The sequence below is a fragment of the Bombina bombina genome, chromosome 3 (genome assembly GCF_027579735.1).
Source record: "Bombina bombina isolate aBomBom1 chromosome 3, aBomBom1.pri, whole genome shotgun sequence".
Taxonomy (NCBI): Eukaryota; Metazoa; Chordata; class Amphibia; order Anura; family Bombinatoridae; genus Bombina; species Bombina bombina.
The window spans coordinates 78,697,975-78,725,787 of NC_069501.1; the positions used below are offsets into that span (position 1 = coordinate 78,697,975).

The window sequence follows — 27,813 nt, forward strand, 5'->3', positions numbered from 1 at the left end:
ATTGTTAGTGAACCAACTTGGAAAACTTGTTGAGGTGTGACCAAAAGTAACATGTTATGGGACGTGCATAAACAGGTTATTTATTAATAATGAGGACATTGAAAAGGAACAACGTTCTGCTTGCTTCAGCCACCTTTTTGTTTTGAGCAGACACAATACACAAATGCCTTCTTTAATTTCTACCATAATGCGTTTCTTTTGGCACATTTCCCTTGTCAAAGTTGTCTGCTGATGGAAATTTGCAAATATATTTTTACATGTCTAGTACTTGATTTACACAAGCAAGGAGGACAATAAAGGAAGGGAAAGGGTGGGTTGGAAAATAAATGTAAAGACATAAAGATCGTACATAAGTATCTCCTGCACCCTTTATACTTAGCTTTGTGGTCAACTTTTAACATACCTGAATTTTTGGTATAGAACTAGCCCTGGCAGTCCCCTGAACCAAAGAGGCAAAAGATGTGGATCTAAGGTGTCCACCAAGATGGAAAGTGCCTTTAGGGCATATGAAGATGAGAATCCAGGCCAATCAAGAATGATAAACAATAGAACATTGCTAGAATGAGCATCCTTGCTGGTCCCAAGATTCTTGCACTGTGTGAGAGTTTTCATTTATCCTTTGGATGGGGGGACATGGTGGGTCTTGGGTGGGGGTTACTTCGGAAGGGATTTCTTAGGAAAAATTACCTTCCTATAGAGGATAATGTTATAAGAAATCCTTACGGGAAAGGCATGCAATGGTGAAGTTTAAGTGCAGTGTTTCTCAGCTCCAGTCCGCAAATACTAATAACAGTATGTAGGTGTGGTGCTGAACCTGAAAAGACAAGTCCCTCCAAATAGTCCAACTCCTTCATATTGGACTCAATCTAGAACTATACAAACAACAAAATAGGATGGTGCTAGACAACTTTCTCTTAATCAAAGGGTTGTATTTATTGACTAAATCACTGTGATAAAAACAGTTACATATGAATAATAGTACAGTTAGTAAAAACTATTCAAATCATGAGCATCACCCAAAAGTTAGAGCATAATGATAAAGATAATACATAGATTTAAAATCTTTATGCAAATGTTATCGATTCTATGCATTATAATTATGCTCTTTTGGGAGATGCCCTTGATTTGAATAGTTTTTTCTCACTGTATTATCTATTATGTAACTGTTGTTATTTATCACGTAGTGATTTAGTTAATAAACACAAACCTTTGATTAAGACTTTCTAGCGCCCTCCAATTTTGTTGTTTGTACCAGTCTCAAGTACCCCATTGTAACTAGAGCATGGGGGGGTAATCAGCTGATCAGTAACCATGGTTACTATCCTGCTCTCACTGATCAGCTGACAACATGATAGTGCAGAAGAATGCCACAAGCCATTAGTCAGTGGAAACATTCTGCCCTTTGTGTTTCAGTATTCAGGGTTACTGATTATGTCACCTGTGCTCTAGTTAAGATATTATTAAAATCTTGCCTGCTAGGCTTACTTGAGGAGTGGAGATGAGAAACTGTGTTATAGTGAATGTGAGCCACATCCAAGAATGCCACAACATGGGTGGTCTGCGCTTGAGGGTGTCGGGAGTCAATGCAGTATGGTTATTTCAGGGCAAGTTTTCATTTTGACAGGAGATTGTGGTGAAATAATATCAGCAGATGGGGTTAATTAGACAGAGGTGGCTATATGGCAGGCTGTTCCAGCAGATAAGTTATTTAGCTTGAGGTGGACTTAATGCAGATCCCTGTATGGCTGTAGCATGGACATGTAACTCATGCAGTGACTACTACCACTGAGAAGTGCATTTTGGGATATTTCTAGGTTCTATACTGATTTTTAATTATATTGACTGTAGGAAATACAGACCTTCTGAGACATATCACTATGTATATCAAATACTCTCACTGACAGAGTTGAGGTAAGAATGGAATTATGGGTTAACTAACTATTATGCAGTTATTGGAAAATATCAGCATCAAGGTTATAGCTGAACATAATAAGTTAAAGATAAGTCTCTCTTTAGTGTATGTAGCTATGTCTTATGTTTATTCCATGGAATATTTTTTTTCAAACCAGGGAACTCTTCTATTCCTTAGTGCATAGTTGTCATTATGAAATACTTCTCTTATCAACCGAGCCTTTATAGGCCATTACATTTTATTATCTTCAACCATAAAAAACATATGAACTGCAATATGGCACATTCAAGCACTAAAGATTGTAAAAGTATGATGAAAATAATATAGGATAGATCTGAAAGTTATTTACAAGTAAATAAGCGCTCGCAGGTATTTGCTAAAATATTCCATATTTCTTGGCATACTTCATTTTTGCTTGTTTGTTTGTTTGATCGTTAGACCTACCTTATTTTTTGTCTTATCAAAGGACATGGGAAGTGTGTGCTATCAGCAAATTAATTGATAAACCTTTGAACAAATATAATATATTAGCACATGCTGATCGGAAAAGTAATATATGAGTGTTGAAAACAGATTGTTGTTTCCATATACGTGTCAAGAACATGGTTTACTAGTCATATAAATAAAATAATTTTTATTTCGCTGATGTAATTGATAATAATTCTTACATTGTTGTATATAAGTTCTGCCAAATGTTTGAAAAAATAGTAACTTTAAATATTTTCTTAACAGACATGAAATTATATTATTTTAAATGAATGGGATTTTTTTATTCTGACTAAGGGCCCGATTCCTAAAAAATTCACCGGTCTAGACGTGGTTTTCCACGCTGACACTCACAGGGGCAGTCCACATGGAATTCTATTAAAAAAAAGAGGGACTGTCCCTGCAAGTGGCGAGATGTCTACCCTGTAAATAATAAGAACTCTCTATTACGTAAAAGTTCACAATGGAGTACGAAGTACAGAGGGAGTCCACGGCGTGTGTTTAAACTTTAACTATGCCTTATACTAATCAAATTATGCTGTTTTCAGGGCACTGTACCTTTTTAAATTTTCTGCTGTTTTTGTTACATGTTCATATATGAAATAGTCTCTCAAATCCCAGCACAAATCTGTAAACATTTCTGCCTTACAGATCTCACATTTTTTTCTGGCAACTTAAAAGGTGGCGAGCTTTTATCAAAATATTCAAAAAACAAATTACTCTGCATACAAACATAAAACCTGAAAAGAAAAAAAACGTAGTGCTAAATTATGATATACAGCAATGCTAATAGGCATACACTCGCCAGATAATGATGCCCAAGTTTCCAACACGTTTTGACCACACCGGGGCTTGATAAAAGTCCCTGTGTGGTCGAAATGCATCAGCAACTTAATTATTATCTGGTGAGAGTATACCTATTAGGGTTGCTGTATATCATATCGTTTTGCACTATTTGTTTTTTTTTCAGGTCCTGGTAAGGTGACTGTATTCAAGTCCATTGAGAGGTCCATTGAATGTTGTTGTCTGTGCCTCTCTTTGGGGCTTATCAGGATACCATTTGCAGAGATTTGTTTTTGTATTTTAAACTTTAGATTCTATTTTGACGACTTAATAGATTGATTAGTGACTCTAACGCCAGCACGTACATCTGAATAGAGGACTTGTGCTTTATATAAATATTCTATCTGTATTTGTATGTGTGTCAATAAATAATGGAACTTTAGCATTATTTATGCACTTCCTATTTATGTCATTAGTATACTTCATAACGACTTTTTTAGAGTAGAGGAGTATTAGGTTTAATTTGTAACAGTCTTAGCTTTTTAAACAGGTTTTACTGTGTTAGGGATAAGGTTCCTTATCTTCCTTTTTGTTTTTACTTGGATCAATAAACTTTGGATCCATCTTTTTACACACTGGCTCCTGTTTCATTGTAAGGCTGTGTGCTGGGACTTTGTGTTTGTTACAGATTAATCCGCTTATACAGGGGCTGTTCCCTGAGAACATGACTGACACTCTCACCGTCAACGTGCTAGTGCAGAAGAACGCCACGAGCCTTTAGTCAGCGGGAGCATCCTGACCTATGCTCTGGTTCAGATATTATGAATATCTGGGTTGCTAGGGTTACTTGAACTCTGGAGTTGATAAACATTGGTCTGGAGGGTGTATTAATTATTTTATGTTTTTATGACGCAGGTATTCTCACACTGGAACTTATTCTATGTGGCAAGAAGTGAACTGTTAGATGCAGATCTTATTACTTATGATGGAGCTTAATTTGTAACTTATGGCTGTGATGACGGGATGGCACAAATCTCTTTGAACATAGCAAATTATAAAAGCTAATGTTTCAGTAGTTTCTTGTTTGCAAAATATTCTGTTAAATTCAAGAAAAGGTTTTATTGAAACTTTCTTAGGTATAGCTCAGCCCTTAGACAGAATTTAATAAGAAGTCCTCCAAGCTCTTCATTTTGAAATCTAACATTCACTACATTCCAGTCGAGACCTGTTTGCACAAGTGCATCAACTCTTTTAGATACCTGCATAGGTTTCATAATGGCAGCACCCATAGATTAGAGTGAGGCTCATAAAATGTGTTTGTTTAATGTCTCTTTAAGCAAACTGGTATATACTTAAAATGAAGAGACATCTGTACAGAACTCCAACATCAAGACTTCCCTGCAATGTGAGCTCTGATGTCTGCATAAAGAAGAGAGAATCTTAGTTAACTGAGAACAAAGGTGGAAAAATAATTGCTTGTTTGATAGGATACTATCTACACCATGGTGTGATTTATAAGCCCAGTATGCCTTTTTATAGAGGAGATATGTCTGCAGTATATCAGTCTGCTCTTGTCTCTGAGGTTGCATGAATCTGTACATGTAAGCACATTTCTAATGCACCATGACTTTTCAGAAAAGTCCTTAAAGTTGTCTTTGAAATTAAAATGTATTATGTATCACTTTACATAACCTTTTTTTGTATTATTGTTTTATGTTAGTTTGCTTTGCAGCTGTTAAAGTGTTACAATAAATATCTATATCATATAGTGCTATACATCTCCCTCTTTAGCAACACATGGTTTAATACTGTAATTTGTGAGTTTCTTCACAGTAAGGAAGGTTGATTAAGGGAATAAACTTCCATTAGAAGTGATAAATACAAACATTATGGGGGACTTTAATAATGCCTGGGATAAGCATAAGGCTATCCTACTAACTACATAATGCCTGGGATAAGCATAAGGCTATCCTACCAACTACATAATACCTGGTATAAGCATAAGGCTATCCTATATACTAACTAATACCTGGGATAAGCATAAGGCTATTGTTGTGAATATTATCCTTATTATTATTATTATTATTATTATTATTTTTATTATTATTATTTCAGTAGTGTACCCACAAAGTGTATTATGTGTTTAGACACCATAATATTATGGAACCTCTATATTATTCTGATAATGTAAATATATATATATATATATATATATATATATATATATATATATATATATATATATATATAATTAATAGTGGTTACCAACTTTGCAGGGGAAATGTGTGCAGTTTAATAAGACTCTGAATTATTATCATTTGCAAAGGATAATAGATATAAAACCCGAATCCTTTTAGTTCTGATTTGTCTATTAATTAAACTGAGACCAGATCAATAAACAAACTTTGTTTATTAAAATAATTATTGGAAATAAGTAATATTTGAATAAAGCAAATCAATAAGCATACATCATTGCAATGATTTAACGATTATCAGGTTAGAACTAAAGAAAACAATCACTAAATTATTTTATTTGCAGTAGCTTGCATGTATAATAGAGAAACAGAAACTTTTGTTATTTAAGTTCTCAGCATAGCTGGCAAGAATCAGGTAAAGTAATAATCCTGGCAAACCATAAAAAAATATTATTACCAGATTCCTGATTGACCCAGTGTTATTGTTGACAGATAAGACCAAGTTAACAGGAATTACCTAACAAAAATATTTGTGACTATAAAGGGCAAACCAGAATTGATTAACTCACCTGATTCGATAATAACACTTTGAATATAAATGTAAATAACATAAACCATATTAACAAAACTGTTTAATGTGGGTTTGTTTCATATCAACATTGTGGGATCCTTCACTGGGGTTCAGTGTAAATAGAGCCTCTTAGGTTACCCCCGGACCCTCTCTCGCCATTACCCTGACTTGTCTATCTGGTCAGCTTAGCCTCCCATCTCCTCTGGATAGGGTGTGGTCATCATGCATGCTCAGTGTGTCCCCTTGTCACCCCCTTGTGGGTGAGTGTGTATTTTATGGAAAACGCTTAACTCCACCCCAACTGATAAGGTTAGGTTCACATAATTGATTGGCTAACACTAATTACAGATTAATTCACATTTTTGTTAATAAGCTAAGATTTAGAAGTTAGAATATTTTTCCCTCGGAAGATGGCACTCGTCACTAAGCTATAACAGACAACTATGTATTTTGTAAATATATTCTGATAAACAAGTCAGTATCTCTCTCTGACCATTAACCAAGGTTGAACCCCACTAATGTTTATAGAAAAAGAGACTTACTGGAACCATGTATGACAAATATGGGGATATTTGTAGATATTTATACCAGTAATATAATGATAGGAATCATGCAGTTATGTCAGGGACCTTGAATATCATAGTAACTAAACATGAATTATTTTGATAAAAACTTCACAGTAAGCAATAATATACTGACAAGCAACACTAGCTAATAGCTACATATTAATACTGATAAATAATATATATGTGTATGTGTACCTGAATCTATAAGTAAATACACATGGTCAATTTAACCCCTATATTATATAGCACAGAGTTATGTGATAAATATGCAATATCAAAATGGTGAATTTTCCCAGACAATTGTCCTGACACTATCCTACATACTAACTAATGCTTTGGATAAGCATAAAGCTATCCTACCAACTAATTACACTCATACTTTATAGGAATTGTGAGCAGACAAGTTGGGTCCTGCCGTCAAATCTATGTTTCAAAGATGTGCTAGTATAATAGTATAATAATATAATAGTATAGTAAGCGTTACATAGTGTGCATTGATTTGCATATCTGAGGATGTCCCAAAAAATGTCTCAATAATATTTTTTACTTGACTTTACTTTTTATATATTGCTATTGTTATTGAGATTATAATCTAATTAACAAGAAGATCATCAAATTAATGTCAAATAAAGAAGAATAATTTCACAAACACACATTCTTTATAATATAAATAAATAGCAGCTAGGTTGGCTACTTGGCTTTAAAGAAACACTGAACCCAAATTTTTTTCTTTCGTGATTCAGATAGAGTATGCAATTTTAAGCAACTTTATAATTTGCTCCTATTATCAATTTTTCTCTGTTCTCTTGTTATCTTTATTAGAAGAAGAAGGCATCTAAGCTAAGGAGCCAGCAATTTTTGGTTCAGACCCTGGACAGCACTTGTTTATTGGTGGGTGAATTTATAAGAATAACCTAGGTTGTTCACCAAAAATGGGCTGGCATCTAAACTTACATTCTTGCTTTTCAAATAAGATGCCAAGCGAATAAAGACAATTTGAAAATAGGAGTAAATTAGAAAGTTGCATAAAATTGCATGCTCTATCTGAATCACAAAAGAAAAAAATTGAGTTCAGTGTCCCTTTAGGCAACACAATTTCCATAGGTACCTACCCTGTATGGACAGCACCTAAGGAATTGGCTAATCAAATGTAACTGTGTTGCCAAACTGGGGGACACCTACGGGGGCGTATTTAGGTTTTGTGCTGCCCTAGGCACTCAAAATTTTGCTGCCCCCCCACCCCCACCCCCACCCCAGTTTTAAGGCATTTTTTTATAGACTTTTTTTTTTGGTCAGGGTGTAAAAAAAAAAAAAAAAAAAAAGTCTTTAAGTAGATGTTCACCAGGGCTTGCATTCACTATGGTCACACACACACATATTATATATATACAGAGTGAGTTATATATATATATATATATATATATATATATATATAATATGTGTGTGTACATGTCTCTCATATATATATACACACACACTACTAAGTCCCAGCCCCATGTCTGCTCCCTTCCCCCACTCTTTCAAAAGTGTCAGAAATAGCACTGAGTAAAAGCTTGCTGGAGACACAGCTTTCGTTACTGACAATGCAGTAAAGAAAGAAGACCAGCAGCAAAAAAAGAGACAGCATTTTTTTTAGTTAATAAACATCATACCCCCCTTGTCGGCTGTTGTGTTCATACTGACAGCCCAACTCCCGCTGCTTTCACTGAGTTCCGTGGGAGTCTGGGAGAGCAGACATTCTCCAGCTGTCATCCCTGCACTTCTCCACTCCACAGCCTGATTTTACCTCAGGAGTAGGAGTCGGAGTCTTTAGTGCACATACCGGCATTTCAAAAGCATTTTTTTTTGCTTCTTAATGTGGCTGGGCAGTGGGGCAGTATATTAGGCATGCAAACGGAGCTTATTAAAAAGTAAGTATTTTTTTCTTTTCATTTCAGTGAGCATGGCAAAATTTACTGAGCCTTATTTCCCCCTGCCTTTTTAATAAGCTCCGTTTGCATGCCTAATATACTGCCCAGCGGCAGCCACATTAAGAAGAAAAAAAAATGCTTTTAAAATGAGCGGGTAACCGGTGAGACTTAGTTCCTCTAATGCCGCCCTCCTCCTCTGCTATTTTATTGCCTACAGGCTCGCTACACACAGTATACACAAGCACACACTGTGTAACTGTACAGGGCACCGCAGGTAATAAAATAGCAGAGGAGGAGGGCGGCATTAGATGAAGGCGAAACCACACTGACTGTACAGTGTACACAGCTACAGAAAATACACTGAAGTGTCACTGAGTCCTCTGACTCTGTCAGCATGTGAACTAATGCTTTTGGCTGTGGCTGCCCTTCCCTACCTGAGTTAAGCCAGTTCAGCCCCCTCCAGTCCTTAGGCTCCTCACCACTGATAACAAAGTTCTTGTGTTGCGGCTTGCTAGACAGGAAGGCGGGCGGGTGGGCAGCTTGTCAAAAACGTCACGTGACATGGCAAAAAGCCGGTCACGTGACCACCGCGCAAATTTGAATTTTTTTTTCCTTCAGGCACATATTTAGTGCAACAGAGAAGTGCCGCCCCACAAAATCTGCCGCCCTAGGCACGGGCCTCGTTGGCCTATGCAGTAATACGCCCCTGCCTACACAATGTAAAAATGCATATCTATAGTGTCATCTGGAGAACAGACTCCAAACATTGTGTCATATAGTTTGATTTGACAGATCTTTACTATATGGATGTCCTTGCCTGTCCTTGAAAGCTTTACGAACTCTAAAACGCTTTCAGTCATATATGACTGTAGATTATAACCTTTAGTTTCCTCATGTTTCTTATTTTTGTTCCTTACAGCTATTTTGACAACTTTTCCATCTCCTCCACTTTTTTGCCTTCTTCTATTTCCCTTTGAAGTCTATTGCATGTATCTAACATTTAACTTATAAAAAGTCATTTTTTTGTACCCTACCTGATTAATATTTAATGTATTCCAGAAATGGCCTCCACTGCTCCGCTTCGGGACTGCACTGTAACCAAAAAAGATGGGAAGGGATACGGATTTTTCCTACGCATTGAAAAAGATGAAGCTGGACATCTTGTCCGTGCTATAGAAAAGAACAGCTCAGCTGAAAAGGCTGGCCTGAAAGATGGTGACCGGGTGCTGAGAGTCAATGACACATTTGTAGATGATAAAGAACACATTGCTGTGAGTTGTCGTAAAATGCGTATCCGAATACTAAACAATGGCCTAAAAAGTAGTCATTCATTTAATTCGATTTTGTTTCTCATCAAAATTCTGTTTATAAATGAAGGGACAGTGAAGTCAAAATTACATTTCCATGATTCAGAGAATGCCATTTTGAACAACCTTCCAATTTAATTTTTGTTTTCAAATTTGTTTTGTTCTCTTAGTATCCTTTGTTGAAGAGTAGGCTCAGGAGCAGCAGTGCACAGCTGGGAGTTAGCTGAACACATCTGGCGAGCCAATGACAAGAGGCATGTATATACATCCACCAATTACCAGCTAGCTCTCAGCAGTGCATTGCTGCTCCTGAGTCTACATAGGGAATGCTCTTCCACAAAGGATACCAGAAGAACAAACTCATGCAATAGAAACTGACGCGTTTCGCGCCCCCTACAGGCGCTTACTCAGTCTGAGTAAGCGCCTGTAGGGGGAGCGAAGCACGTCAGATTCTATTGCTTGAGTTTTACCTGCCATGTCTGCACAACTTTTAACTTTGTCTAATAAATTTTGAATTTTTTAACTGGAGTTTTGGAAGCAGTGCCTGCCATCCTTGTTTTTGTCCCTGTATTGTATTGCGGTCTGATCCACCGCACAGGCTACGGCACTCCGTGTTTCTTTGGGGCATATTTTTACATTTGCCGACCGCTACCTGGTAGTATTCAGGGTCGGGACACTTCACTTCCGGTTCATCGGTGTTGCTTGCTAGCTGCGTTCACACGCTTCTCTCCTGTATTTTGGACAGCCATGCTTTAAAAGGGAATGTAAATGTTACATTTGCTTTCCCCATAATAGTGTAGCATGCACAATTTAATTACTAAAATATCCACACACACAAAACTACTAAATAAACAAATTCAAATGATTTATTGATCCAGCATAAGATCCATGACACCACTTCTGCGCTAAGAACTATCATCCAATGCATTTCGTGCCTGAAAGTCACGTTGTCAGGGCTCACAATTCGTTACTACAGTGAGACTCTCACTTTGAGCAAATAACGATTTTCGTATATGAATTGCTCCCGCGCTGGATAAAGCAACTGACCGCTTTATCAAACATGGGAGCACACTACATTTATCTGAACAGTACAATCAAGAGGGGGGCTGTACCCTGTTACATGCGTCGGGTTAGCGCCTTCTCAGAGCTGTGATTAACTGTTTCACAAAGCAAAAAACAAGCAAGTGTTACAAAACACATTACACAATAAAGTTACACTCATAATAACAAATATCTAATAACAATTATTTTTTTAAAAATTGCACAAAAAGTTATAACGGTTTAAAGAAATGAGATCCCAAGTGTTAGGGTATAAAAGGCAGGCAAATGGCTTTACCATTGAGACACATACATATACATGTCTAAAGGTGTGTGTGTGTGCATGTATATAAACATGTAAAATCATATTTATGCTATATTCATATTTAAGTATTATACTGTGTATTTACTGTAAATATTTCACATTCCAATGTTCTGCACAAAGAATATATTCTATGTATTTTTAAATAGATATTCCTATAGAGGTTTATATCTGTACAAACCACACAAAAAGTTTACTTGTAGTTCAATTAGCGCTCTCGAGAAATCGCTAAATAGCGATCCACTTGTAATCTGGCCTATAATATATATTAAGTTCTAATATAATTTTATATTACATTACTAATGTCAAATTTGAGAGGGGCCTGAAACTCATTTATTTCCCATTTACTTTTATATACAACTATTCCTATCCCCAGCATAAACTGATGGCTTCCTGTATTCTATTCTATCCTTGATGGTCCCTTTAAATACTTTATATAAAAGCGACACACCTGAAAGGCCTGGACAAGAAGTAAGCAGGGAGCATGTGACATTTTATTACAATAATATGTATGTAAATGACTGGAACCCAGAAAACCTATCATTTTTATTTACTGCAATTAAACCTTCATTTCCTATACACTTGCAGCGGAACTACACATTTCCATATGTAAGGTTTGTGTGAGCACACACTGCCACCTGCTGGTAATATATGCAAAGTACTAAGCAACAGGAAAACAAAAATCCCCATACGTTTCTTTCTTGCAGTTTAGAGACCTCTGTATGATTTTGTGCGTACGATCAAATATAAGTCAAATGAATAATACTAAGTGGAGCAAATAAAGATATGAACTTTTTAATTCTCTGTTTTAGTTGAGATCAGATCTCTCTGGACAGGGAATGATGCATGAACAAAAGTTATCAAATATAGATATCACAAAATATTACATACACTCCATGTATAGACACTTACTAGTCTTCAGGTAAATTAATACAAATGTATTTTATTTATGTTTGTTACAACACTGATAAAAATGTTTTTATATATTCAATATCAACTCATGCACAACAGGAACCCTGTATCAACAGCATTATAATGTATTTAAGACAACGCTTTGCCAGAGAACATGTAAATAATTAAGTGTCCCTGTATTTATTCACAGGTTGTGGATCTGATAAAGGCCAGTGGGAATTCTGTAACACTCTTAGTTTTGGATAAAGATGTTTATGAAAATGCCCAGAAAAAGGGAGAGGACCTTTCCAAGCTCAACAAAAATTCACCACAGCCAGCTAAGGACACAGAAGTCAGTCAGGCACTCCAGGCAGTAAAACCCATAGTAAATGGGATCTCAGATCCTGCACCGAAGCCGCGTATTTGTTATATAGCTAAAGATGGAGGTCCCTTTGGATTTTCTATTAAAACAGTGAAAGGTAAGGAAGCAACAAATGTTTAGTTACATATAAGATGATATGAGGCAAGCTCTAAAATATGTGGTTTATGAACCATTCAGTTAAAAAAAAAAAAAAAAAAAAATTACTTTGTACGTTAGTATGAATATAAAACTTGTACATTTAAATGACATGGAGACTAATTGTAGAGAGCGAATAACGACTAAAATATTGTACAATAATATTTATAACATATTATATTGTTGTTACATAGACGTTAATTTATTATATCCAAGGGGTTAAACTAACTGTACATCCAAAAATACTAAAAAGGTCTGTTAAAGGGACAGTCTACTCTAGAATGTGTTATTGTTTAAAAAGGTTGATAAAAATGTAGATAATTCTATTTATTACTTATTATTATTATTATTATTATCAGGTATTTGTAGAGCGCCAACAGATTCCGCAGCGCTGTAAACATAGTCAATATACAGGATAGCTTTTGCAGGAATCAATTGGGTAGAGGGCCCTGCCGAGAGTTTCACTGTTGTAGTCGGCTCTTATGAAGCGATCTGTAAACAGCTGGGCTCATAGGCTTACATTCTAAGGGGTTCAAGGGGAAAGCAATGGAGTTAGGAAAGGTTAGTGTTGGTTGTATGCATCCCTGAATAGTTGAGTTTTTAGGGAGTGCTTGAGACTGTTAAAACTAGGGGAGAGTCTTGTGGAGCGAGGCAGGGAGTTCCACAAGATGGGGGGCCAGCCTGGAGAAGTCCTGTAGATGGGAATGTGAGGAAGTAACAAGAGAGGAGGAGAGGAGGAGATCCTGAGCTGATCGAAGGGGACGGGAGGGAGAGTATCTAGAGACAAGTTCTGAGATGTAGGGGGAAGCAGTGCAGTTGAGAGCTTTATATGTCAGAGTGAGGATTTTATGTTTAATCCTAGAGGCAATAGGAAGCCAGTGAAGGGATTGGCAGAGAGGCGCAGCAGATGAAGATCGACGAGTAAGGAAGATGAGCCTGGCAGAGGCATTCATAATGGATTGTAAAGGAGCTATGCGGCAGCTAGGTAGAACAGAGAGGACGGAGTTGCAGTAGTCGAGGCGGGAAAGGATGAGAGAGTGGATTAAAATATTAGTTGTATCTTGTGTAAGGAAAAGTCTAATTTTAGCGATGTTTTTAAGGTGGAAGCGGCAGGCTTTAGCCAAGGACTGAATGTGAGGAGTGAAGGAAAGATCTGAGTCAAGTGTGACCCGAAGACATCGGGCATGCGGGGTAGGAGTAATGATGGAATTATCAACAGTTATAGAAATTTTGGGGGTGGAGACATTGGAAGAAGGGGGGAAAATAAGGAGTTCAGTTTTGGGAGAGATTTAGCTTAAGGTAGTGAGAGGACATCCAAGATGAGATATGAGAAAGACAGTTAGTGACACGGGTTAGTAAGGAAGGAGGTAGGTCTGGTGCAGAGAGGTAGATTTGGGTGTCATCGGCATACAAATGATATTGAAACCCATGGGACTTTATTAAGGAACCTAATGATGACGTGTAGATTGAAAAGAGAAGGGGACCAAGGACAGAGCCTTGAGGTACCCCAACAGAAAGTGGTAACAGGGCAGAGGATGCTCCGGAGAAGGCTACACTAAATGTACGGTTAGTTAGATAGGAAGAGAAACACGAAAGAGCTGTGTCGCAGATGCCGAAGGATTGGAGGGTTTGGAGCAGAAGAGGGTGGTCAACAGTGTCAAAGGCTGCAGACAGGTCAAGGAGGATAAGCAGAGAGAAGTGGCCTTTGGATTTTGCTGTAAGTAGGTCGTTGTTAACCTTGACAATTGCTGTCTCTGTAGAGTGATGGGGACGAAATCCAGATTGCAGTCAAGAAGAGAGTTTAGTGTAAGGAAATGGGATAGACGTGCGTATACTAGCTTTTCTAGGAGCTTTGAGGCAAGAGGGAGTAGGGAAATAGGGTGGTAGTTGATGGGGAGGTTGGATCGAGGGAAGGTTTTTTGAGGATAGGTGTGACCAGTGCATGTTTTAGAGATGAGGGAAATATACCAGCGCTGAGGGAGAGGTTGAAAATGTGTGTGAGTATGGGGGTGAGGGTAGAAAAGAGGGAGGGGAGTAGCTGTGAGGGGATGGGGTCAAGGGGATAGGTAGTGAGGTGGGATGAAAGTATAAGGGCAAAAACTTCATCCTCGTTAACAGGGGCAAAAAAAGCTGCATTTTTTGATATTTGGGTTTTGGATGATTGTGAGCTTTTGAGGGGGTGGGAGATTGGTAGTATGTTGAGAGCTGATTTCACTTCTGATGGAGTCAATTTTGTTTTTGAAGTGGCTGGCAAAATCTTGAGCTGAGAGAGAGGTTGTATTAGGAGGTGGGGGTGGGCGGAGAAGAGTATTGAACGTGGAGAACAGACGTTTTGGGTTAGAGGAAAGAGAGAGATGAGATTAGAGAAGTATTGTTGCTTATAGAGATTAAGGGCAGAGTAGTAGGAGTTCAGGATGAACTTGTAGTGAAGAAAGTCAGCTGAACTCCGAGATTTCCTCCAGTGTCGCTCAGCAGTATGGGAACATCTGCTTAGGTACCGTGTCAGAGGAGTATGTCAGGGCTGAGGATGAGAGTGTGGTTTCAGAGCTATGGTTGGAGGGGCCAGATTGTCAATGACTGATGTAAGGGTGGAGTTATAGTGGCAGATAGATTGGTCAGGGCAGGAAAAGGAGGTGATAGAGGAGAGGTTTGAGAGAGCTAGCGAGCTGTTGCAGATCTAGTGACTTAGTGCTTCTGTGAAGCTTGGTGTGAGGGGTAGAGGGAGGGGGAGTTGTAGGTAGGGAAGTGATGTTGCAAGTTAGGAGATGGTGGTCAGAGAGAGGAAAAGGGGAGTTTATTAAATTTGAGATAGTGCATCGATAGGTGAAAATCAGATCAAGGAAATGACCATCTTTGTGAGTGGGAGAGTCAGTCCATTGTGACAAGCCGGAAGAGGAAGTGAGTTGAAGAAGTTGTTTTGCAGGTGAGGCAGTGGGATTGTCTAGAGGGATGTTAAAGTCACCAAGAATGAGGGCAGGGGTGTCTGAGGAAAGGAAATAGGGAAGCCAGGCAGCAAAGTGATCTAAGAATTGAGTTGGGGAGCCAGGGGGGCGGTATATGACTGCAACACGTATAGAGAGGGGAGAGAATAACTGAATCATGTGTGCTTCAAATGAAGAAAATGTGAGTGAAGAGAAGGGCTGTATTCATTGAAAGGTGCAACAAGAAGAAAGTAAAATACCAGCACCACCTCCTTGTCTATTGCCAGACCTAGGAGTGTGGCTGAAATGGAGACCCCCATGTGACAGTGCAGCAGTGGATGCTGTGTCTGAAGCAGAGAGCCAGGTTTCTGTAAGTCAGAAGGTTAAGAGAGTGGGAGATAAAGAGATCATGGATAGAAGTGAGCTTGTTGCAAACAGAGCGAGAGTTCCAGAGTGCACAAGTGAAGGGGGAGGTGGTTTTAGATGTAAGAGGAATGTGGTTAAGGTTACCATAGTTTTGTTTATTGAAAGGCACACAGGGATGTGAAAGGCTAGGAGGTTGTGAGGGACCAGGATTAGGGGAGATGTCGCCAGCAGCTAGTATGAGCAAGAGGGAGAGTGACATGAGATGAGAAGCAGATTTGCAGTAGTGAGACTGTTTTGGGGCTGAAGTGCAGGGGGGAGAGAGAGTGTTTAGGAATAGGTAAAGTTTGTGAGTACAAAAATAAGGTGAGTATAAGAGAGATGGGCTAATGAACAGTGCAGGTGGAGAGGTAGAAGGAGTAATTGAGTAATGGAGTTTGTTATAGAGACAAGAGGTAGCAAAAAGGAGTATGAAGATATTGAGCATTATTATGAAAGTGGGAACCAAGTAAACACATAAGACACAGTGTTACAGCAGCACTTGCAAAAGGATACAATGAGATACATAAAACACAGTAGTACAAGAGTACTTGCCTTGTGTCTTGCCCCTTGCCCAATCCTTGTATAATTCTAAAATTATTGCATCACTTATAAAATGTTCACTTTGAAAATGTGAACATATGCTATTGTTAAAATGTACACTGCCCAGGCAATGCACCCACCCCTGTTCAATGCACCTCCCAAACCAGTGTGGAATATATACAGGCAGGGCAGTCAGCCCTGCCTGTATAAAACTATGCCATAAGACAGCTATTAAGCGTTCTTGTGCAATGCCGCCCGCGCACAGCCAATCTTGCGTGGGCAGGAGCTGTCAATCTCCCCGGTTGGACAACACCAGGGAGTGTGAAATTCTCCACCTAAGAGGTGGAGAAGAGGTTACGGAAGCAGCGGTCTGATGACCGCCCTTTGATAAATACAGACTGCAGGTTCTCTTGCGAGAACCTGCAGTCATAGGGGGGCTAAGGATGGCAAAGCCTTTGATAAATCAACACCTTAATAGCTCTTATGACCACACACCAAACCTCAAGACTGAGCAAAGTCAGCTGGAGTCTCTTCATGTCAGATAAATGACCACTTTAGGCCACAGAATGAGTCAAAGCAAACTGCAGCTCCTCTTAACCCTCAACATATATAAGACAAGATCAGTGCCCCGTGCCCTGAATAGTCTTAGCTTGAACTGGACATTGTGGTAATGCACCTCCCTTACCTCGAGGCCGCTACCTATATTGAGATGTCCCAACTTTAAAAAGTACAATGGCAGAAATAACAATGTAGTGTAAGGCTAAACAATACTATCTGAAATACCAAAAGGTTGGCAATGATTTACAAATGTCATCCTGGACCTGAAGTATTTGCTTGACATGGCACTGTATGTATATGAATATGACTAACAGTTATTGTATTTCAGGTGCTAATGGTTTATTCTTGGCATCTCTGGCTCCAAATGGTGTGGCTGTTAAAGCAGGAGTCCGGGAAGGTGATCGCATCATCGAGCTTAATGGGAAAAATGTTGAAAACGACACACACGATCAATTAGTTCAAAAGGTAACACAAAAATATACGTTCATTTGCTTATACATGAATAGGGTCATGAGCCTTTGGACCACCATATTTATCTTTATACACGGTCAGTTCTCAGGAAAAAAACATACTTATCTTAAAATAATGTGTGCCTGAACGATATATTTATGTATTCCGGACTCTGAACCCTTGAGTCGATTTTAGAACTTTTCATATGGAAGAAATTTCATAATTAAAGGGATATAAAGGTCAAAATTCAAATTTGCATGTGTGCATTTAAATTTTAAATAGAAACATGTTTGCATACTTATATTAGCAACACTGCATCTAGTAAACATTCTTACTACTATTTAGTACAGCATACGCACATATGCTAGTTCAGAGAGTTGGCGGTGTTGTGCGTTTGAAGACTTAATTTGTGTCATATAAGTCACTGCTGACTCTCTGACAAGGTGTGGTGCTTAAATACTGGTGCACAGGCCCTCATAGCATATGTACGTATGCAGATGAAAACCAGTAATGACTTTTACTAAAGGAATGTTTGCTAATGGAAGTATATTGCAGAAATGCACATTTCAATTTTGACCTTTCTATCTCCTTAAAGGGACATAAACTCCCAAATGTTTTGTTCATGATTCAATTTTAAACAGCTTTCCAATTTACTTCTATTATCAAAATTGCTTCATTCTCTTGGTATCCTTTGTTGAAGGAGCAGTAATGCACTACTGATAGCTTGACATGTGCATGGCGAAAAAATTAGGTTCAGTTCGGTTCGATTCGGATTTTTTCGAATTTCGGTTCAGATCGATTCAAATTCGGAAAAATTCTAATCAATTTGGTTTGGATTCATTTCGGATTCATTCGAAGTCGAATAAATTCGGCTGGATTCAGTTCAGTTCGGAAATTCGGAATTTCGGTAAGTGTTAGGTGGGATGTGCTGTGTATTAGACTAGTATTATGTACTGTATATTAGGTGTAACCCATAGCAGAGTGATATAACCTAATATACTGTACAATACTAGTGTAATCCATGGCCATCCGAATCTACCGAACTAATTCGGATTTATTCGGTAGATTCGGCACTATTTTAATTCGGAAATTCGAATCGATCCGAATCCCGAATTTTATGTATTCGGACGAATTTCAGAATCGATCCGAAACGAATTGCACATTTCTACTGGTAGCTAGCTGAACACATTGGGTAAGCCAATGACAAGAGGCGTATATGTGCAGCCACAAATCAGAAGCTAGCTCCCAGTAGCACATTGGTTCTCCTTAGTCTACCAAGGTATGCTTTTCAACAAAGGATACCAAGATAACAATGCAATTTAGATAATAGAAGTAAATTGGAAAGTTGTATAAAATTACATGGTCTTTCTGAATCATGAAATAATTTTTGGGTTTATGTCTGTTTAATAAAAAAACTTTTGATCTTTATTTTTAGAAGCATAACTTAGAAATATAAACAAGGAACAAGCATTTACACTTAATATTTGAAACAGGTAAAGGATGCTGGCGCCAATATGATGTTCCTGGTGGCCGATAAACAGACAGAAGACTATTTCAAGAAACAGAAGATGAAAATAACAGCAGATAAAGCGACTGTACAACTGATACCTTTAAAACCAAGAATTGTAGATGTCAAAAAGGATCCAAATGGTTATGGATTCTATTTACGCCAAGAAAAGAATCGCAAAGGTCAATACATAGTTCTCTGTTTCTGCAACCATGCTGAATATTATGTATTTATTTATATTAATGTCAAACCACCAGGGTTAAAGGGTCAGAAAAATCTAAATTAAACTTTCTGGATTTTGACAGAACATGCAATTAAAAAAAAATGTTAGTTTACATCATTATCAAATAAAAGGGGCTGTCATTGCGAATAGCGAGCTGTCTCCCCTAAAAATATTGAAAAAGTACACAGGGAGAAATTGGCGTATGTTTAAACTTGAATTTTACACCTAATACAAATCGAAATGAGCTGTTTTCAGTGCACGGAAACTTAAAATCACTGTTATTTGTGTAGTTTTTTCTTTCAGAGTAATTAGTGTTTAGAGTATTTTGATAAAAGCTCGCCACCTTTTAACTTGCAAGAAATATACATATTTCTAAATCATTTATTTTGTTTGCAGATGTTTTGTGCTTATTTGTTGATAAATTAATGTGCACTGTCTTTCATTATCTTAAAAACACTAAGCTGATTTAAACCAATAACAGTGATATTTACAGCTTAATTCTATTCCATTTGTTTTGTTGATTGCAGGTCATTTTATTATGGAAATAGATCCCGGCAGCCCAGCAGACAAAGCTAAACTAAAGGACTATGACCGTATTGTTGCTGTTAATGGCGAGTGCGTGGAACAGAAGGCTCATGAAGAAGTGGTGACAGCCATTCAGAAAGGAGGCAATAAGAGCACTTTGTTAGTGGTGGATAAAAAGACTGATGAACTATACACACTGGTTTGTATACTAATTACTTGTATTACATTGTATAAATAATACTTTATCATACTATAATCTCATTTTGTTTTGTTTAGACTTAGTATTTTTGTAAACTTCACAGTTCTAAGATGTTGTGTAAAGAAAAACTTTTGATTGTGCACAAACATCAATTTCCTGTTACTTTCATTTTAAATTTGAATAACTAACCTTTTTTATACACATAAACAATATTTTTTGTATGTTTAATTGGAGCTATGATTGTCCCTCTAATCAAATCTGCCTCCCTATTTCCATTTATTTTAATTCTTGAAAATTGTGAAATATATATATTTATTATACTTCCTGCCTAATTGCATAAGATTTGCGTTCATTATATTCACTATTGCATATTTGTAGAGTGCCAACAAATTCCACATTACTATAAACATAGGAATAATATACAAAAATTAACATTAATAAGAGGCAAATTATGGACCAGGTGAGTGGGCAGAGGGCCCTGTGAGAAATTGGCAATTATTGTAGATCACCTTCTCAGTAGGTGGTCTACTGGACAGCTGGGTTGATAAACTTACAAGCTGAGGGGGGCAAGGGGTTGACAAGAGAGATAAGAAAGGTTAACATAGATTGTAAGCATTCCTGAACAGTAGAGTCTTTAAGGGGTGCTTGAGACTTAGAAAACTAGGTGAGGGTCTTGTGGAGCGGGGCAGAGAGTTTCACAATTTTGAGGCCAATCTGGAGAAGTCCTGTAGCAAGGAATGTGAGAAGGGAAGGAGAGAAGGTTGTTATGGGCAGAGTGAAAAGGGACAGGTGTAATAGTTTCTGGAGACAAAGGCAGAGAAATAGGGGGGAGCAGTGCTGAGGGTCTTGCTTATTAGGATCATGGTTTTGTATTTCATACTTGTGACTAAGGGTTGGCATAGAGATGCAGCAGATGAGGAGTGTAAGCAAGATAAGCCTGGCAGAGGTATTCATTATGGGTTGTAAAGGGGATAGAAAGCATGAGAGATGCTGCAGATCTAGTGACTTTATGCTTGTGAGAAATTTGGTGGGAGAGTAGGAAATGTGATGCTGCAAGGAGGAGGAGATACTGGTCAGAAAAAGAAAAGGATAATTAGTTAGGTTTGAGAGAAAGGCATCAGCTGAAGATCAGATCAAGGGAGTGTGCATCTTCATGAGTGGGGTGGTAAAGTTGGTCCCTTGTGACAGATCATAAGAGGATGTGAGCTCGAGAAGTTCAAGACCAGCGGGATTGTCAAAACTATTCATTAAACTGGCCTAGAATTCTTTTACTATAAATCCCATTACTGACGCCAATAACCACTCCTTAAGTTTCAAGAAGTTATCAACTGAAATAAATTTGCTTTTGCAGGCTGGCATCTCTCCTTTCTTATATCTGAAAGAATCCAATACTGAGATAAAGAGTGGGACAAAGGATGTGACAGCACCAGTGTCAGTCCCAGTAACTATACCCTCCACTGCCACAAAACCAGAACAATCTCCATCTACTGTACCAGTTTCCAGCCCAGCTATTACTCCAATTGTTTCTTCTCCTGATCCAAAATACAAGCCGAGACTTTGCATATTACATAAAAACAAAACGGGATACGGTTTTCATCTGAACGCTATCAAAGAGATCCCTGGACAGTTTATTAAGCAGGTATGTACTAAACCAATACATTGAAATTGATGCAAAATTGTAATTATGTTTTTATAGCATTTAAAGGGACAGTCATCTCAAATTTTGTTGTTGTTTAAAAAGATAGATAATACCTTTATTACCCATTCCCCAGTTTTGCACAAAAAATATGGTTATATTAATACACTTTTTACCTCTGTGATTACCTTGTATCTAAGCCTCTTCTGACAGCCCCCCGATCACATGACTTTTTATTTAGTATCTATTAACTTGCATTTAATCCGATTAGTGCTGTGTTGTGCACAACCCACAGGCCTGAGCACAATGTTATCTTTATTGTTCACATGAACTAGCACTCCTCTGTTTTGAAAAGCTAATAAAAAAGCATGTGATCAGGGGGCTGACTTTAGTGGCTTAGAAACATTTAGAGGTTTAAGGGATACTAAACACATTTTTTTCTTTCATGATTCAGATAGAGCATGCAATTTTAAGCAACTTTCTAATTTACTAATATTATCAATTTTTCTTCGTTCTCTTTCTTTCTTTATTTGACAAAGCAGGAATCTAAACTAAGGTGCCAGCCTATTTTTGGTTCAGAACTCTGGATAGCGCTTGCTGATTGGTGGCTACATTTTTACACCAATCATCAAGCGCAACCCAGGTGCTGAACCAAAAATGGGCCGGCTCCTAAGCTTACATTTTTGCTTTTCAAATAAAGAGAATGAAGAAAAATAATCATTAGAAAGTTGCATGCTCTATCTAAATCATAAAAGAAAAAATTTGGATTTTGTATCCCTTTTAATACAACCATGTTGGTTGTGCAAAGCTGGGGAATGGGTAGTAAAAGCATTATCTGTTTAAACAATAACAATTTTTGTGTTGACTGTCACATTAATATAATTAAAAAAAATGGTGACCCGCTGAAACTACACAAAAAACAAAGGTAGTGATAGCAGCTATGGAATAGCAGTCCACCTCACAACATTCTCATATATATATGGTGAATGGGACACAATTTTATCTAGATGTAAATAAAATAGCTTTTACAAATGTAACATTTAAATACTCTGGCTATATAATTTACCAGTGGCTTGTGTTTTTATGTCACATAACATTGGACATTGTGTCATCTTGTCTTCTGGACATACGTGATGCTTGTTGATTTCTGTACTAAAAGAGGAAATCGGCTCCCCATGACTATAATACAGCTTTACTTGTATGTTAATAGGTGGCGAGTGGTGGCCCAGCTGATGTGGGCGGAGTTAAAGAGGACGACATTCTTTTGGAAGTAAATGGCATGAATGTGGAAAAGGAAGCCTATGAACAAGTAGTGCAGAGAATTAAAGAAAGTGGAGAGAATCTGACACTCTTGGTAGCATCACAAGAAGTTTTTGAATATTTTAAAGCACAAAAAATCCCCATCAAGTCTTCCATGGCAGATCCTCTTCCAGAAGATAATAAACCTCCCAGCTATGCTGACATCAACCCAGCACCAGCAAGCAAAGCAAGATCAGTCGCAGAGCCAATAGAAATAGTAAGTAACAATATCTACATCACATCTACTGGGGTGTGCTGAGCAAGGCTATTATTATTATTATTATTATTATTATTATTATTATTATTATTATTATTATCATTGTTATTATACTGGAGCAAAAATGTTGGCGATAAAGCTAAATTTCAAGCAGTTAAGGAGTACTGCAGGGGAGCTTCATAGGGGTGGACTGAGACCAACTAGGGCCTCTGGGCAAAAATTAGAAAAGGGATCCCCACCCTCCTTCCTATGCCCTTACCTCAGCCCACTGCCTGTCTGCCTTGCCCCCACCAGGCCCAGACACCTGCAGAGACAGGGCCCCCAACATCAAGGGTCCCATACTCCAAGGCTCCCACAGCCTCAGACCCTCCCCCAAGCTCCCCCACTCTCAAGAGCTAGACCCCACACTACAGGGAGTAGGGACCCAGAGCAAGACACCTTCTATCCAGGGCACCCACTATAGAGACAGGGCCCTCGCCCTGCCCACCTTTAACTGTTTAGTTACTGCTAGCACAGCATTGCTCCTGCTCATCTGCTGCCCACCCCAGCTCACAAACACTAGCACAGCTGTCCCATACTACATTTTGCCTGTCACTGCTGCTGTAGCTCATTTAATAAATTGTGTCTGTGAGCAGAAGCAGCCCACCAGGAGACCCCCCTCTTGGAGCCCCCTTACATACCGGGTTCTAGTTCCAGGTTATTTTGCCTGAATGCTCTGAACCCCGTGGTATTCTACCTACATTTCCATTTTATTTTTTTTTAATAAAAATAATTCCTTCTACCTCCTCCATCTCCTTTCTTCCTCTGTGTAGAACAATAAACACGAACACAAAAGTAGAGTATAACATCCCCTAGTACTGACACTGATTCAGCTTTGTAGCATATCTTTTAGACCACTATTTTATTATTTGGTTTTCCTTTTTCTCTGGCATCACAGGAATTAACATAACCATCAAATTGTAAGAGCCTGGTACAATTATATTGCTCAAATATTTTTCTTTCATGTAAGTGGCAAGAGTCCATGAGCTAGTGACGTATGGGATATACATTCCTACCAGGAGGTGGCAAAGTTTCCCAAACCTCAAATTGCCTATAAATACACCTCCCACCACACTCATTCCTCAGTTTTACAAATTTTGCCTCCTATGGAGGTGGTGAAGCAAGTTGTGCTTGATTTTCTTCTATGATAGGCGCTTCTAAGCATTCTGAAGCCCAATTCCTCTCAGAGTACAGTGTTTGTCAGAGGGATGTGAAGGGAGTATTGCCCGCTGATTTTATGGTTTCACCCATGGGAAATCTATTCAAAGCTCTCTGTTATCGGTCGCAGGGATTCATTCTCTGCCTCCCTTTTCAGATCGACGTTATACTCCTATACCATTACCTCTGCTGATATTTTTCAGTACTGGTTTGGCTGTCTGCTATATGTGGATGGGTGTCTTTAGGTAAGTATCTTTTTTAAGACACTCTCAGCTATGTTTTGGCACTTTATATTGTTAAAGTTTTAAATATATATTGAATATATTTGCCATGAGTCAGGTCTATGTTTATTTCCCTTTGCAGTCTAACAGTTTCAGCATGGAAAATTATGTTTGGGAGAAATTTTGTATTATTTTTTTCTTACTTGCGGTTCCAGCTAGTTTCCAGCTTCAGTCTTGTTTTATCAAATTTTCGCTGGCATATTAGGCTTGCGATGGCGCAAAATGTTTCTATTTATTGCGTTATTCTTGGCGTAAATTTTTTTGGCATGAAGGTTGCATTTGTTGTGACGCAAGTCACGTCATTTCTTGCATCTTTGTTGACACAAATTTTTTGGGCGCGAAATTGCGCCCATTATGACACGAATCGTATCGTTACCTGTTTACCTTGGCGCCAAAAGTTTTTTTCTTAGCATTTGCGTCATCTTTTTTTTTTATAAATATAATTTTTATTTAGATTTCATATTAACACAGAAATGTTTCTTGTAACAGGTCAATCCTATATACTACTACAAATTACATTGGCTCATTTTTAATCATAATATTGATACACTCAAGAAAACAAAGCATCACTATATTGAAAACATTAGAGAAAAGAAAAAATCGCTAAACAGTAAGGACCTATTCTAATCTAGATATTCACTCCCTTTATCAATATAGATGTTCTTTTCACATCTCTATATTAAACTCAGTGATTAACTTCTCCCAAAAAAAAAAATAATACATCATTGACCTGTAAAAATAATTTTTGTGTATATTTTTGTGAAACCTAAAACTGAAAACTATCTACCTTTGATCCCTATACACCAAATTGCATAATAACGATTTCAAACAACCCTTTCACAGAAGCCGCAGCTTCTCATATTGTAATAGTACATACTGGGAACACAACTTCAGTTATTATACATACATAATCACATTTTCCGGGTGTAAATATCCTTATACCTGTCCCTTTTCTTGTTCTTGCCAGTAAACATAATGCCACTCTACCTATACTATATTGTCCTGTTACTTATAGCGCCTTATTCCAGCAGGGTTATGTTGATATTACTAAGTACTAACCCTACCCCCAAAAACAATACCTACCCAATAGGGAGAAAAAAAAAAAAAAAACGACATTCAGGTTGGGCCGACAGAGTAACTAACTACAACTCACAGCCAGTGGGGGGGACAACCTCCTCGGCCACCATAGTTATCAAGAAAGGTGTATTTTTTTAGAGGAGCCATGAATTGAATCTGTCCTGCCCTCGGCCAAGATAGAATTACTCTCTTCCATTTATTAATAAACATTCTGAATACTTTTTCCGAGGCCAGTACCCAGTACTAAATGTTGTCTTTCTATATACATTTGCATTTTTATATTGTTTATTAACTCGGATACACTAGGGGCTTCAGGGGATCTCCGCTTCCTAAATATCAGAAATCTGGCCGCTAAAATTACCATATTTAATAGCTGTCTATCCGCTTTTGAGCCGCCGACATCTTTCAAAAAAAGAATATGACTCCAGTGTAAAGAGCATTTCTCTTGCAGGTATCTGTTAACCCAATACTGGATTTTACTCCAGATTTGCCTGATTTTTGGACATTCCCATAGACAGTGGCTCAGATCGGCCCCCTCTCTATTACATTTAAAACCATTTCTTTTTTGCCCCTCCTGTGACCATTTCCTGATCCTCATCGGAGTTAGATAATAATTGTTCAGTAATTTAATCTGTGATCCCTTCCAATTTACTAATACCGTTGCCTTATCAGCTAACTTGAAGCTCTTTTCTATTTAAAAAAAAAAAATATGTACGATATAAAATCATACAATAGGGTGCGCTATATTGATATACAAATATGTGCAAATAAATGTATGTGAAGTGGATGGTGCAAATTGGTATAAAAATCGTTCAAAAAGTATATAGGATGTCCTTTTACAAGAGTGTACCTAAGGAACTGTATAGTTCAGGAAAAATAGATAAGTGACTTTACATAAACAATGACGTGTATTTCACAAAAACTTCAAATCCTAAAAAATATACAATATAAATCAAGTGATACAGTGTTATTTCTATTGAAAATAGATAGAATAAAATTAAAAAATATATAAAAAACAATACAAACGATTTCACATATAGTGCAGAGTCATTGATAGATAGATGCAATTGTTGAAATCAATAATTCTGGAAGGCTGCTCCACTCCAAACCGGTGGTAAGTCGGTAGAACTGAAAAAATAGAAAGCAAAGAGAGAGAGCGCCTGATGGTGTAATATCGTCAAGATCAAGAAAGGTACAGGTATAAAAAATCTCTGCCAAATGGATACTCACAAAGAGCTTGGCACTCGCAAGTAGTGCATATAGGCGGGCTGACCTTTATACAGTAGTCAGTACACTGAATCTATGGTGGTCGTATCAGAAATCTGTAGTGATAGAAACAGAAACACAGAAGACCAATAGTGCAATATCGTCTAAAACCGAAATGGACACAGCATAGGGTACAGGGTCAGCAAGGTGTATACTCACAATGGAGTTGGCACTCCCAAGTAGTGCATTAAGGCAGGCTGACCTTCATACAGCAGTCAGCGCGCTGATAGTTAATAGCTGTAGTTGGCGGCTGTAGCTATTATCGGTTTAGGCTTGTCATCTGCTCACCGGCGTGTATGCTGAATATTCAGCTATAGCTGGGCTGTTAGCTGTAGAAAATGGATCCTCAAGGTATGCCGTGAACACACCCAAATATGCACCTGCGGCTCGTCACAGGCCTCAGGAAACAAGGTGCATATAAAATAGTAAGCCACTAAAAATGAGTGACTAAAAAGTATTTTTAAAGAAAATAAATTGAAAAAAGGAAGTCAGCGGACAAACTGTTAAGTAAAAATAATAAAAAGGGTTTTATTTTAGAGCTATAACAACGCGTTTCTCGGCCGATATAAGCTCACTGGCCGTTTCATCAGGTAAGTGTATAGGTATAGCGGGAAAACCACATTTAAAAATACATAGGAAGGTCATGATTGGTTAAAACATCCACCAATAAATGACCCAACATATCGTTACATTTAAAATACAATATTTCGCTGACATCCTAACAAAATACTTTCGTTACATATAATAAGAAAAAGGAAAATAGTGTATACATGGAAACAATGTTAAAAAATATGTGATTTAAAAACCACGGAGGAAACATTTTGTTCTTTAGCTGAATGATGAGCAACTCGTTATTATCCTGTCTTAAAGATGGTCAAAAAATTGTAGGGACAAATGAGGCCACATAAACCATAGAAAATGAACATCCAATTTGTAATTCTGCTGCTTTGATAGTATATTAAAAAAATACCAGTTCTGGTAGAGTCTTAAATGTCATGTACTGATGTAAGTCAT

General features: G+C 37.8%; 1 protein-coding gene and 1 long non-coding RNA gene across 3 annotated transcripts in view; one reads left to right on the forward strand and one right to left on the reverse strand.

The window, feature by feature from the left end:
* The window catches only part of LOC128652894 (uncharacterized), a 106,790-nt gene extending 97,871 nt beyond the window's left edge, over window positions 1–8,919 (reverse strand). The window contains exon 1 of the long non-coding RNA XR_008401314.1: window positions 8,858–8,919. This is a non-coding gene — a long non-coding RNA (uncharacterized LOC128652894). The remainder of the gene's footprint in view (window positions 1–8,857) is intronic.
* Window positions 1–27,813, forward strand: part of PDZK1 (PDZ domain containing 1) — a 102,452-nt gene that overhangs the window by 19,736 nt on the left and 54,903 nt on the right. For both annotated transcript variants that reach the window (XR_008401313.1, XM_053705883.1), the window contains exons 2-8: window positions 9,483–9,694; window positions 12,193–12,460; window positions 17,251–17,387; window positions 18,866–19,061; window positions 19,630–19,826; window positions 21,178–21,465; window positions 22,673–22,978. Coding sequence is in view for 1 of the 2 variants with exons in the window: in XM_053705883.1 (XP_053561858.1) it covers window positions 9,485–9,694; window positions 12,193–12,460; window positions 17,251–17,387; window positions 18,866–19,061; window positions 19,630–19,826; window positions 21,178–21,465; window positions 22,673–22,978 (1,602 nt within the window). In the remaining variant the exon portion in view is untranslated. The remainder of the gene's footprint in view (window positions 1–9,482; window positions 9,695–12,192; window positions 12,461–17,250; window positions 17,388–18,865; window positions 19,062–19,629; window positions 19,827–21,177; window positions 21,466–22,672; window positions 22,979–27,813) is intronic.